The 15,068-nt window shown below is 38.8% G+C and overlaps 1 protein-coding gene across 4 annotated transcripts in view; it reads left to right on the top strand.

The window, feature by feature from the left end:
- LOC124611375 (ATP-binding cassette sub-family C member 5-like) overlaps nucleotides 1-15,068 on the top strand; it is a 515,589-nt gene that overhangs the window by 387,790 nt on the left and 112,731 nt on the right. For all 4 annotated transcript variants that reach the window (XM_047140243.1, XM_047140240.1, XM_047140242.1 and 1 more), the window contains 3 exons: nucleotides 5,518-5,671; nucleotides 5,768-5,896; nucleotides 7,448-7,539. In XM_047140243.1, coding sequence (XP_046996199.1) covers nucleotides 5,518-5,671; nucleotides 5,768-5,896; nucleotides 7,448-7,539 — 375 coding nt within the window. The remainder of the gene's footprint in view (nucleotides 1-5,517; nucleotides 5,672-5,767; nucleotides 5,897-7,447; nucleotides 7,540-15,068) is intronic.

The raw sequence follows: 15,068 nt of genomic DNA, 5'->3' as shown, positions 1-15,068 counted from the left end.
AAAAATTAGGTAATGACTCAGTCTTAAAGGCCAAAATAGCCAAAGTATCTTACGGGAAGTAGAAGTTATAATTACCAGTATTTTTTTATTTATTTTTTTTATTTATTTATTTATTTATTGTTCCGTGGGACCACATTTAGGAGAAGTCTCCATGGTCATGGAATGAGTCAATACATGAAATTATAACACGATTGTAGAAACAGATAAAATGAAATATAAGAAACATATTCAGGCGACTAGTCGTTAGTTTAAATAAAGAAAATCAAGAATGTAACACAGGAATTTGCTTAATTTTTTAGCTCTTCCAGGAGCTCCTCGACAGAATAGAAGGAGTGAGCCATGAGGAAACTCTTCAGTTTAGACTTGAAAGTGTTTGGGCTACTGCTAAGATTTTTGAGTTCTTGTGGTAGCTTATTGAAAATGGATGCAGCAGAATACTGCACTCCTTTCTGCACAAGAGTCAAGGAAGTGCATTCCACATGCAGATTTGATTTCTGCCTAGTATTAACTGAGTGAAAGCTGCAAACTCTTGGGAATAAGCTAATATTGCTAACAACAAACGACATTAAAGAAAATACATACTGTGAGGGCAATGTCAAAATTCCCAGACTATTGAATAGGGGTCGACAAGAGGTTTTCGAACTTACACCATACATAGCTCGAACAGCCCGTTTTTGAGCCAAAAATACCCTTTTTGAATCAGAAGAATTACCCCAAAAAAATAATACCATATGACATAAGCGTATGAAAATATGCGAAGTATACTACTTTTCGTGTTGAAATGTCACTTATTTCAGATACTGTTCTAATGGTAAATAAAGCGGCATTTAGTTTCTGAACAAGATCCTGAACATGGGCTTTCCACAACAGCTTACTATCTATCTGTACGCCTAGGAACTTGAACTGTTCCGTTTTTGGAAAACTTGAAATGCTTGCAAGAAAGTAACTAAAGGGCTTCTGACTTATGTACATTATTTTATAAACCATTACCTTTTGCTCAATGGAAATCTCAATTCCTCATGTTTTGTAGGAATCTACTACAGGTAATAAGTCATCAAATAAGTTGTTTTAGGTAAACTAACTATTCCTTTTGCAGTTAAGTATCATGAGGGTAGTTTGTGAACGATAATATTTTATGAATAAGACACGGAATAATAAATTAATGATATAGCATATATATCTAAAAAGAAAGATGATGAAACTTACCAAACAAAAGCGCTGGCAGGTCGATAGACACACAAACAAACACAAACATACACACAAAATTCTAGCTTTCGCAACCAATGGTTGCCTCGTCAGGAAAGAGGGAAGGAGAAGGAAAGACAAAAGGATATGGGTTTTAAGGGAGAGGGTAAGGAGTCATTCCAATCCCGGGAGCGGAAAGACTTACCTTAGGGGGAAAAAAGGACAGGTATACACTCGCACACACACACACATATCCATCCACACATGTGTGGATGGATATGTGTGTGTGTGTGCGAGTGTATACCTGTCCTTTTTTCCCCCTAAGGTCATTCCAATCCCGGGAGCGGAAAGACTTACCTTAGGGGGAAAAAAGGACAGGTATACACTCGCACACACACACACATATCCATCCACACATGTGTGGATGGATATGTGTGTGTGTGTGTGCGAGTGTATACCTGTCCTTTTTTCCCCCTAAGGTAAGTCTTTCCGCTCCCGGGATTGGAATGACTCCTTACCCTCTCCCTTAAAACCCATATCCTTTTGTCTTTCCTTCTCCTTCCCTCTTTCCTGACGAGGCAACCATTGGTTGCGAAAACTAGAATTTTGTGTGTATGTTTGTGTTTGTTTGTGTGTCTATCGACCTGCCAGCGCTTTTGTTTGGTAAGTTTCATCATCTTTCTTTTTAGATATATTTTTCCCACGTGGAATGTTTCCCTCTATTTTATATATATATATATATATATATATATATATATATATATATATATATATATATATATATATATATATATATAGAAAATAACTGTAGCACACGGAGCTAACACCCGACTTCCCCTTTGCTGCTTTAACTTTACTGGTAGGTTTGAACAAAACGTGTTACGGAGATGCTTCGGGAACTCAAATAGGAATCTGTGGAGTTAAAGCAGTTTTCTTTTCAGGAAACACTACTAAGAAAATTTAGAGAACCAGCATTTTAAGCTGACTGCTGAACAATTCCGCTCCTGCCAACATTCATTGTGCATAAGTACCATGAAGATAAGCTATGAGAAATTAGGACTCATATGGAGGCGTACAGGCAGTCATTTTTCCCCTCACTGTATTTGCGAGTGGAACAGGAGGAAAAATGACAAGTAGTGGTACATGGTACCCTCCGCCATGCAGCTTGTGGTGGCTTGCAGAGTATCTATGTAGGTATAGACGTAAAGCCAATTCCCCCCTGCAAACAAAGTTCTGAGAAACTGGTGTAAGGATTGGGAATCTAGATGGTATGTGTGCTGAAACAGACAGCGAGATCTCTACTGCCATGTTGAGGCAGTGAGATCTGTACTGTCATGTTGAGAGTGTACTCTACCACAGAATATTGCATGTTGCCAGTATACACCCTCTGACTATGCCCGTTCATCATTTCTGATAACTTATAGTAGTCATACCAATGTAGAAGATCCAAGAATGTTTACATAACAGCTGGCATATGACATATGTAGCTTCACAGGTGATTCTCCCCTTGATAGCATGTTTTGCCAGTTACAGGGGTGTTGCATGTGGTGGTAGGAGGGTGCATTGGTCAACTCTTACATAGTGGACAGTCACAGGGGCAGGGGTTACAGGGTAGGGAAATAGGTGCACAAGTAGCATCAGATCTGACCAGGATTTTGCAGAGATCGGGGGTGACTTAAAAAGCTTGTGGGTTTCCACATTTTTATGTGTTTTCTCCTGCCACCACTTGGTGAATAGATTTTTGTCTGTCCATATTGTACTGAATGCTACAATTTGTGTGTAAATGAAATGGTGTGTCACATAGGTCCAGTCACAGATAAAGCAAGTGACAGACTTCAGTTCATTATCATGATACTTGGAAGATGCAGTCAGTATAATGCTTAAAAATATGAGCAGTCCATCTTAGAATATTGTTCATGTGCTTGTGTGTGGGGGAGGAGGGGGGGGAGGGCATACCACATGAAACTAACAGACGGTATTGAGTCTACACAAAGGAGAACAGTGTGAATATTCACAGGTTTATTTTACTCATGGGAAAGCATCATAGAAATTCCACAAAAAAACAGATTGTGAGGCTTGAGTGAAAGGTTGAGAGAGGGAGAGAAAGGGGAATATGAAAGAACATAATTAATGAAGATAGGGAAAAATAAAATGATATGACTGATCAAGAAATGATGGGGAAATGATTGGAGCATTTACTTTACTTTTGATAGAAGAAATCTCATATACATTAATTTTTTATGGGGTTTGCAGAAGGAAGTACTTTCAGTTTGTGTGTGTGTGTGTGTGTGTGTGTGTGTGTGTGTGTGTGTGTGAAGATCATTTTGTTTTATGAATTGGATTAAGTAGACTAATTAAATTAAGTGGATAAATTACAATGTACACATAGATAATTAGGTAGTTGTTCTTACTGCACTCTGTATGCAAGTGGAACACAGACAAAAACCCTAATATGTTGTACAATACTAAGTACTTTCTGCTATACACTTCACAGTGGATTGCACAGTGCGTGTTTAGATTAGATTTTATTATAATAATTCAGTTTTACATTCATTCTGTTCATTTACTGTTCACCACTGTTTCTAAAATGTTGTGTACAATATCACTCATCTTAACTACCACCACAGCACTATAACATTTTGCTATAATGCTATTCTGAAATCAAATCACCATTTTCTGTATCATTGTATGGTGGATCTCCTTGTTGACAGCAGCAGTAGATGTAGTAGCTGCCCAAAAATAGCCAACTACAGTGACAGTGATGGTGATGTTTTTCCCTCTATGCAGAAGGCGTAGATGATGATATGGCATCCATAACAGTGGTGTCTGCTTGTTTGTCAGCAAAATCAACCTGAAAAATCAATCAGAATTAATTTCATTCGATGTGAGGCTTCCCCTGTATATCCATATGGAATTTGCATTCCATCCTCTTTGTACTGATTTCATTTATTTATTTATTTATTTGTAAATTCACCAACATTCTTATTCAAAGCCAGTTTGTGTCCCACTTTATTTGTTTTCTTTTCTTCTCTAAGATTATCCTTTACCAGGGAGCCAAATTATCAATTTTCACTGATGAGATGAATATTCTGTTTCTCTTTTATGTATTTCTGTAGAACTGTGTGTACATAATAGACTCCACTGGTATAAATTGTGGGAAAAGCCAATAACATGAAATAATTCCTCTCTGACATAGCTTGTCTTTAATACTTTAAGAATTACTGGTGGTATGTCTTTTTTTTTAATTTGCACATTTTGTTTTTATCATTGACACAGAGGATTTCCCAGAAAGACAAACTTCCTTCTGTAGTAGAAATATTTCATTAATAAGTCAGTCAGAACAGTTGCCATTTGTTTCTACAGAAATTTGTAAATAAATTTTCTTTGGTTTTTAATCTCATAAAATTCCAAACCTCTAAGTTAACATAAATTTCTTTCTCTCTTGCTACATCTTCAACTTCAACATTATAACTTCAGTTTTGTAAAATAAATAAATTTATTCAGAATAATAAAACTATGTTCTAAAATCCTTTTGGAAACAAACTCATATTCATTCACAATTTCTTCTTCTCTTTACAGATAATTGATGTTACAAACGGCCGACTTCAATATAATACAAGCATGAATTGTATCTTTTGACAGACAGATAAATTCTAACATTTCTTTTACCTTGCATTAGTTGATTGGTTTACAGTAAATGGATATTATTTCATTTTTTATTTTTACAATTAAGACCAAAGGATATTTTGCTTGTCACTGTCATATGCCGTCACAAAACAGACTGAGTTGTCTGATACTGCAAAGGTCACCTTCTGTGAAGAAGATGATATTACATTGTCACAAATCCCATTAACTTCACATGAAACGAAGAAATGCATACCTGCATGAATATATTGAAACATAAATATTCTAAATACTTCAAAATATAAATTCGTGAACGCTTACTGCCTGTTATCACTCAGTGGAATAGATAGCGGTGTTACTAACGGTAATTTGTAAAACAGCTGTTTTGTACTAAAGGTCCCATTAACTATTAGACTGCATGGAAGGTCTGGCCACATAATAAAACCACATGAATTAAGTATATTGTTGCCCTTTGAATGGCATGTTTGGAAGTGCTGAAAATGATCTTCTTTTCTATGTTAAAATCATATTATTAGTACTTCTGCACCTAATGAACTTTATAAATTCTTTAAGCTTTTTCTAAAAATTAAAAATCTATAGATGTGTCTTCTATACTGATAAAGTATTTGCACTAATGAAAATCATTTTAAAATTTTTTATGGTGTTATTCTAATTGTACATACATTTCATAGTTTTCTTTCTTTACAGTTGATGTTCGTTTGCCTATCACTGTGGAAACTATCATGCAGAATATACTTCTAGTTGTTTTTGCAATCCTGTTTATATGTGTTGTCTTTCCATGGTTTTTCGTGGCAGTTATTGTATTGGGTGTAGTCTACCATTTGATAAGTAAGATATTCAGGTGAGTATGCTGTGAAACTATATACCTAGAATTGTCATACATTGCATAGAATTAATGTTTTTTAAACATTGGTAATTTAATTTTTGTGTTTTTAAGGTCTGCCATTCGTGATATCAAACGCTTAGATGCAGTTACACGGTCACCAGTTCTCAGTGCTATTGGCTCAACTGTTAGTGGTTTAAGCACAATACATGCATTTGCAAAAGAAGGCATATTTATTTCAAAGTGAGTAAGAAAGAAGTGAAGAAGTGCTCATTTAAGAATATACATAAGAATTTAATGACATGTATTTGCCAGAAACATTGTTTCACTTTGGATATTGACAATTTCTTGTATTTACCCAGTTAACTCCTAGAAAATAAAAGATATTCAAACTGTGATAAATGAACTGTCACTAAACCAATGATATCAATCTAAAAATGAGAAAGAAAAGGGTTTACTAAATTTGCATCTTGTGCTATCAAACACTCAACATTTATCACATTCCCATTGATTTAAGTGGATGTTGAAATTCCTGTAGACTGCTTTGACATCTTCTCATATTTTTCAAAAATCTTTTCATATTCAAAAACATGTATTCTTGGCAAGGATTTGACCTTGGAAGTCTCATGGATCATGTCAGAAGTTTTCATAGCAGATCTGTTCAGTTTAATCCCAAATTTGCTGGCACAGGAGTATAACATTGAAAAATGGTTCCCTGCATATTGACTCTTGATGCTAGTACAAAACAAACACACACACACACACACACACACACACCACATTCCCTTCATTTGCTCATTCCAAAGAATCAGAACAATATGAGTCGAGTCATATACTTCAGGTAGTATTCCCCTCTGCCAATGTTATCTATTGAGAGTATATTTGGCAACAGAATAGCCTTCCACCTTGCACTGAACAGTGACTTGTAGAGTACATATGTAGGTATAGAAGTAATACTGATCTACAGGTAAAGACAATAAGCTATGAATTTATAAAGATAGCATAAAACCTATTCTCCACACTTCACTTACTATTCCTGAAAAGCATTAAACTTAATGTATCCAGCTATTGAAATACAATATCAAAATTTGCCCTTTGGGCTCAATACATATGACAGTGTAAAAGGGTCTGGAATTTCATACTGTTCTTCACTGCACTTGTTGCTGATGAGAAACTACACACTGCCGCCTGTCTTCCTCCTGTTGTCTACAGTTCTTAATATGAAAAGCTTTCCAGTGGACTCAAAGAACCTATGTGTGGTTTGTGTTCTCATATTGTCAGCAGAGTGAGTCTGGCTTCCCCATTAATTTTTAATAAATTCATGTGTGTCTAGTTTTATGTTAGATGCAATTACACCAAATTATTTATAGTTATCATACAATAATTTGAAACAGTATTGACAACGATTTAACTGCTCATTGTAAGTGCAACTATGCATGTATAGTGGTCAAACTCTACATCTTTTTCACTTAATTTCTTTAAAGTTAACTTTCTTGGAATAAGTGCTACTAATGCTAATCATTAACCATTAAACTTAAATTATTGAATTTAGTACATCATAGAACTTTTGTCAATAGCATATAGATGCACCATGTGTTAGACATAATAACATTTTAAATGGTAATATGCATTCCATAACCTAGGGTGGAGTAAATGTATGTACGTTCTGATGAAACGCAGGAACCTAACTGCAGCTTTTATTTGATAACACACAGTTATTTCATAACATACAGTTATTACAGATATTTTGACAATAATAAATGTATTTTTTAAATATTTTTGTTAATTTTACAGATTTGTCCAACTTTTTGATGAAAATTCAACATGTTCTTTCCTGAGCATGGTTTCCATGAGATGGCTTGCTGTCAGAATTGATAGTTTAGCAGGTATACTGAGATGCAGCTTTCATTTTTTATACATATAAATTTAGACTTCTTAGTCATCAACATCAACATTCACTGCAGTACCGTATGTTGTCTACCTTTTAAAGTAATTTTGTTTAATTGGATAGATAAAAAATCTACTCACCAAGCAGAGGCAGAACACACACGTAAAAGATTGTTGTGATTGGCAGGCTGTCAGAGCTAGTGGCTCCCTCTTCAGGCAGAAGGGTTGAAGGGTAAGGATGAAGGAAAAGGTCTGGAGAGGTCTAGAAAAAGAGGTAGATTTAGCGAAGGTCGCCCAGAACTGTGGGTCTGGGGAGACATACCATACGGGATGAGAAGGAAAGACTAATTGTTGGGGACTACATCAGATGACATTTGAAAACCTGAGAGCTTAAAGGTGGAAGACAGGGTAATATGCAAGATAGAGATTACTACTAAAATATTGTGCCAAATTAATAAGAGTGAGAAGCTAAGTGCATTGTATGTAACAAAGGTGGGAGGGGGTGGTGAAAAATAGATGGGAAAGGCAATGAAAAATGTAGAAAACTAAATCGGAGTGAAGCAAAGAGTAGTTATAGTGAAGAAAACCTGAGACAGAAGAAATTAACGTAAATTAAGGCCAAGTGGGTGGCGAGAACCAAGGACATGTTGTAGTGCTAGTTCCCACCTGTGGAGTTCTGAGGGACTAGTGTCTGGGGGAAGAATCCAGTTGGCGCGTGTGGTGAAACTGGTGCCGAGGTCATGAATGTCATGTTGTAGAGCATGCTCTGCAACAGGATATTGAGAGTTGCCAGTATATACCCTCTGCCTCTGCCCATTCATCCTAATTGATAATTTGGTGGTAGTCATGCCCATACAGAAGGCTGAACAGTGTTTACATAATAGCTGGTATATGGCAAGTGTCATTTCGCAGGTGGCTCTTCCTTTTATAGTAAATGTTTTGCCAGTTACAGGGCTATTATAGGTGGTGGTAGGAGGGTGTGTAGGGCAAGTCTTGCAGCTGAGATGGTCACAGGAATAGCAGCCATAGGGAAGGGAGATGGGTGCAGAAGGAGCTTTGGGTCTGACAAGAATATTGCGGAGATTGGGGGAATGATGGAAAGCTATTCTAGTTGTGGTGGGCAAAATTCCAGACAGAATGGATCTCATTTCAGGGCATGATTTTAGGAAGTCATGGCCCTGTCGAAGTAGCTGATTAACACATTCCAGACGAGGATAATACTGAGTCACCAGTGGTGTGCTCTTAAGCTGTTTCGTGTAGGGATCAGCAGTATCAGGATTAGATGTTATGGCCTGGGAAATCTGCTTTTTAACTAGGCTGGTGGGGTAATTACATGTAGTGAAAGTTGAGGTGATAATGATGGTGTATTGCTGTAAACAGTCTGCATCCAAAAAAATATGTCTGCTTTCGATCCCAAGGCTGTATGGGATGGAACCTTTGACATGGAAAGGATGGTAACTGTCAAAATATAAGTACTGTTGTTTGTTGGAAGGTTTAATGTGGACGGAAGAGTGTAGCTGGCCTTCAGTTAGACCGAGATCAGAATCAAGGAAAGTGGCATGGGATTTGGAATAGAACCATGTGAACTCTAATTGGGAAAAGATATTCAGAGATTTAAGAAATTTTAGCAGGTCTGCCTCACCATGAGACCATATGGTAAAGGTGTCAGAAATGTATTTAAACCAAACCATGGGCTGAAGACTTATGGATGCCAAGCCCCTTCCAAGTGACCCATGAAAAGGATCCATCCTGATTCCCAAGGCTGTTCCCCTGATCTGTTTGTATGTCTGCCCCTCAGAGGTGAAGTAGTTGTTGGTACGTATAAAGTTGATTAAGTTCAGTAGGAAGGATGTCATAGGATTGGGATCAGGTGGGTGCTGACGGGGGAAATTTAGCAGTAGACAGACCAAGGCCTAGCATTGAAAGTCCCCATTTCTGGATGCAATGCTACCCTACATCAGACGCTTTTACAGTTTCAAATATAGCAATCTCTTACTCTTATCCAGTTAATCTGTGTCCTACATGCCTCATCAGCAAATTTCCACTTTACCAGACATCTCTCCTTCTTCAAAATCCTACAGTTATCTGTCCCTCATGTTTCCTTGAATGGTATCAGTCGCCAAGGCCATTTTAAACTGTAACAAATGCCAGACTTCACATCAAAAAGCTATCCCAACTTCTCCTAAACTACCTGAACAGTCGTATTTCCCATCCTGTCCCTCTGCATCTCCCTAAACACCCACACCATCAGCCACCACCCCTCTCCTACAAACCGAGCTTGGCCAACTTTCTTAACATCCCACAGCCTTCACCACTGCCTCCCAGATCAAGAATAACCCATAATCCCAAGAACCAGTCACAACAGTACAGTGTCCTTAACCTCTCATCTGAAGCACTCTCCCCTCCTGAATTATCTGTATTATCTAAGGACCTCACTTTCAGACCTAAACTTGCATTTCATCATGCTGCTTTGGTAAAGGACCTACTTTCCCTCACTTGTAATATCCATTGGAAATACCAATGTGCAACCCAACCCCAAAACCTTTCCAACAGAAAACCTGACATTGAACCCCGCCTTGAACAATTCAGACCCCAATCCCAACTTGATCCACCACCACTACCTCATAACCATCCCTTCCAAGCCTTCCAAGAATTCCTCACATCCAGCATTGCCTCACAACCCTTCCTCAGGTCCCTACAACATGATCCTAACCTGTCCTCTGCAGTACTCCAGGCTCTACAATCCCTAAAAGTTGACTCCATCATTATCCTCCCAGCATATAAAGGATCTACCACTGTAGTACCTGACCAAAAGGAGTAGGTTAGTGAAGGTCTACGCCAGCTGTCTGACACCTCTACATACAGCGTCTGCCATCCAGATCTCATCCCCGTGTTTCAGACTGACCTGCAGTCCCTCCTTAAAACCTTAGACACCTCACAAGGTCTAACATCTAAGTCCATAGAACTTCTCAGCCCTCCCAAACCATGCACCCCCACCTTTTACCTTCTTCCTAAGATCCACAAACCCAATCATCCTGGCCGTCCTATAGCTGCTGACTTCAAACCACACACCGAACGCATATCTGCCTTAGTTTATCAACACCTGAAACCCATAGTACAAAAACTCCCCTCCTACATCACAGATACCATCCATTTCCTAGATCATCTGAAATCCATGCCCGTCTCACTCACACCACACACCTTGCTTGTCACCATTGCTGCCACCTCCCTCTATATCAACATCCCCCACATACATCGTTTGTCCGCTGCTGAGCATTTCCTCAGCCAGTGCCCACCTGATTCCAAACCTATGACATCCTTCATACTCACCTTGATCAACTTTATACTTACCAACAACTGCTTCACCTTTGAGGCGCAGATGTACAAACAGATCAGGGGAATCACCATGGGAACCGGGATGACTCCGTATGACAACCTTTCCATGCGTTGCTTGGAAGGGGCTTTCTTGGCATCAATAAGTCTTCAGCCCCTGGTTTGGTTTAGATACATTGATGACATCTTTACCATAAGGATTTATGTTATGGTTGACCTGCTAAAATTCCTGGAATCTCTGAAAACTTTCTCCCAGTTAGATTTCACATGGTCCTATTCCATATCCCATGCCTCTTCCCTTGATTTTGAACTCATCCTCACCGAAGGCCAGCTACACACTTCCGTCCACTTTAAACCTTCCAACAAACAACAGTACTGACATGTTGACAGTTGCTGTCCTTTCCATGTCAAAGGTTCCCGCCCATACAGCCTTGGCATCCAAGGCAAACGTATTCGTTCGGATGCAGACTCTTTACAGCAATACACCGTCATTCTCACCTTAGCCTTCACTGCATGTAATTGCCCCACAAGCCTACTTAAAAAGCAGATTTCCAGGGCCATAACATCCAATCCTGGTATTGCTGATCCCTCCACAAAACAGCTTCAGAGCACACCGTTGATGACTCAGTATTATCCTGGTCTGGAATATGTTAATCAGCTACTTCAACAGGGCCATGACTTCCTAAAATCATGCCCTGAAATGAGATCCATTTTGTCTGGAATTTTGCTAAGCACACCTAGAATATCTTTCCTTTCCCTTCCCAATCTCCACAATGTTCTTGTCAGACCCTGTGCTCCTTCTGCACCCCATCTCCCTACCCTATGGCTCCTACGCCTGTGACCATCCCTGCTGCAAGACCTGCCCTATGAACCCTCCTACCACCACCTATAATAGCCCTGTAACTGGCAAAACATATACTATCAAAGGGAGAGCCACCTGCAAAACGACTTTTCATATACCAGCCATTATGTAAACACTGTTCAGCCTTCAACATCGGCATGACTACCACCAAATTATCAGTTAGGATGAATGGGCATAGGCATGCTATACAACATGACATTCATGACCTCGGCACCTGTTTCACCTCACACGCCATCTGGATTCTTCTCCCAGACCCCAGTTCCTCAGAACGCCGCAGGTGGGAACTAGCACTACAACTTGTCCTTGGTTCTCGCCACCCACCTGGCCTTAATTTATGTTAATTTCTTCTGCCTCAGCTTTTCTTCACTGTAACTACTCTTTGCTTCACTCTGTTTTAGTTTTCTACATTTTTCATTGTCTTTCCCATCTAATTTTTACCATCCCCTCCCACCTCTGTTACATACAATGCACTTAGCTTCCCACTCTTATTAACTTGTGCACAGTGTTTTAATAGTAATCTCTGTCTTCCATATTACCCTGTCTTCCACCTTTAAGATCTCAGGTTTTCAAATCTCATCCAATGCAGTCCCCAACTATCAGTCTTTCCTTCTCTTCCCATAGGGTAAGTCTCACGTGAACCTCAGTTCTGGGTGACTTTTCCAAAATCTACCCCTTTTCCTAGACCTCTCCAGTCCTTCTCCTTCACCCTTCTTCTTTTGCCTTAACCCTTCTGCATGAAGAAGGAGCCACTGGCTCTAAAAGCTTGCCAATAACAACAATCTTTTAATTGTGTTCTGCCACTACTTGGAGAGTAGATTTTTTTATCTAATCAATTAAATAATTTATATCTAAAAACAAAGATGATGTGACTTGCCAAACGAAAGTGCTGGCAGGTCGATAGACACACAAACAAACACAAACATACACACAAAATTCAAGCTTTCGCAACCAACGGTTGCTTCATCAGGAAAGAGGGAAGGACAAATGTCTGCTTGTGTCTGTGTATGTGGGGATGGATATGTGTGTGTGTGTGCGAGTGTATACCTGTCCTTTTTTCCCCCTAAGGTAAGTCTTTCCGCTCCCGGGATTGGAATGACTCCTTACCCTCTCCCTTACAACCCACATCCTTTCGTCTTTCCCTCTCCTTCCCTCTTTCCTGATGAAACAACCGTTGGTTGCGAAAGCTTGAATTTTGTGTGTATGTTTGTGTTTGTTTGTGTGTCTATCGACCTGCCAGCACTTTCGTTTGGCAAGTCCATCATCTTTGTTTTTAGATATATTTTTCCCACGTGGAATGTTTCCCTCTATTATATTCATACAATTAAATAATTTTATCAATAATTGATTGTTTTCGTTTTTAAGTAATTTATAGTTTTCAACAGTATTTCTGTGTAGAGGAATGTCCACAACAAAATAGTGACCACTCAGCATTGAACATTTCACCCTATTATAGTTATCTTACTCACAACATGACCTTACAGACCCATAATCGTACAACGTGTACATCTTTGCTTGTGCCATTTGCTGATAGGTGGCAACAATGGTAAGTAGCAGTCAAAAGAAACCGATCACAGACATCAGGCAGTTAGCTTGGACCTTGGTCAATATAACCTCATTCAAACATTAGTCAATATGTGTCTGCATCATAAAGTTGTTCTTCATTGAATATGTCAGTTTACGAACCTAATTCTCGTTCGTCGCATGAGGTGTTACTGTTTTGTTTCAGTATGAAGAAAGCAGCAGCTGAGGCTCATCAAATACTCTCAAGTATGTATGGTAAGGACCCTGTTAGTGGAAGAATGTGTCATGAATGGTTTCGACATTTCAAGAACGGTGATTTTAACGTTGTAGACCGGCATAGTGGCAGAAGAGAGAATGTTTTTGAAGATGCAGAATTGGAGACATTGCTGAGTGAAGACTCACATCAAACTCAAGAAGAATTGGCACAATTATTAGGAGTGACACAACAAGCCATTCCAAAATATCTCAAGGCTATGGGCATGATTCAGAAAGAAGGAACTTAGGTCCCATATGAGCTGAAACCAAGAGATATTGAACGGCATTTGTGTGTGTGTGAACAGTTGCTTCAGAGGCAAAAACGGAAGGGATTTCTGTATCACATTGTGAATGGGGATGAAAAATGGGTTCATTACGAAAACCTTAAATGCAAAAAATCATGGAGATATCCCAGCCATGCTTCCACATTGACAGCCAAACTGAATATTCACAGCTTTAAGATCATGCTCTGCATTTGTGTGGGACCTGCTCAGCGTCATGTACTATGAGGTGTTAAAACCAAGTGAAACAATCACAGGTTCTTGTTACCAAATTCAGTTAATGCGTTTGAGCAGAGCATTAAAAGACAAACGGCCACAATACAGCGTGATGCATGATAAAGTGAGTTTTGCAGCATGACAATGCTCAACCCCACATTGCAAAAGAGGTCAAAACATTCTTGGAAACGTTAAAATGGGAAGTCCTACCCCACCCGCCGTATTCTCCATACATTGCTCCCTCTGACTATCACCTGTTTAGATCAATGGAACATGGCCTGGCTGACCAATACTTCCAATCTCATGAAGAAGTCACAGGTTGGATCGATTCGTGGATCGCTTCAAAAGATGTACAATTTTTCGATCCGGGATTTGTACACTGCCTGAAAGATGGGAGAAAGTAGTGGCCAGCGATAGAAAATACTTTGAATGATACATATGTAACCAATTTGTTTGATTAAAGCCTCAAATGTTGGGGGAAAAATGGCAGTTGCAAAGTTGTACAGCTTGTATTCAAATGCAATATCTTAATAACACTTCATTTTGTACAGTAAAAAAGCTGTGACCAACCAGTTAATTATATCACATTCCTGCTTCACAAAAAATTTCTGTCTTCGTTATTTTCTTTGTGTGGCCTTATGGAAAGGTGTATGCATTAAGCAGAAATAATTCTGTAACTTGGTGGAATTATTTACCTTCCTCAGAGTATATTAATAAGTTTTCAACATTTCTATCATAGACATCCTCCACCTCTACCCCACTTCCACTGCCCCCTACCCCCTCCTCCAATTATTTCATTGATTCAGACATCATATCCTGTAAATCTTATCATTAAGGAGAGCCTTTAGGGATGTGGAACCAGTCACGCTCCACATTAACAGGCTGAAGGACCCATTACAGAATACTAATAACAAATTGTGATTAGTGATAATTTAATTTCACTGATAAATAAACACCAATGAGGCAAAACATCATGAATACTGTATTCCACAAAGCTCAATGCTACATGGTAGCATTGTGGACATGTAATGTGGTAAGGAAAACACACAATTGAAACAGA

Source organism: Schistocerca americana, chromosome 1 (genome assembly GCF_021461395.2).
Source record: "Schistocerca americana isolate TAMUIC-IGC-003095 chromosome 1, iqSchAmer2.1, whole genome shotgun sequence".
In the NCBI taxonomy this organism is placed as follows: domain Eukaryota; kingdom Metazoa; phylum Arthropoda; class Insecta; order Orthoptera; family Acrididae; genus Schistocerca; species Schistocerca americana.
Note: the sequence above shows the minus strand (reverse complement) of the source record. Positions and strands in the feature narration are given on the sequence as shown.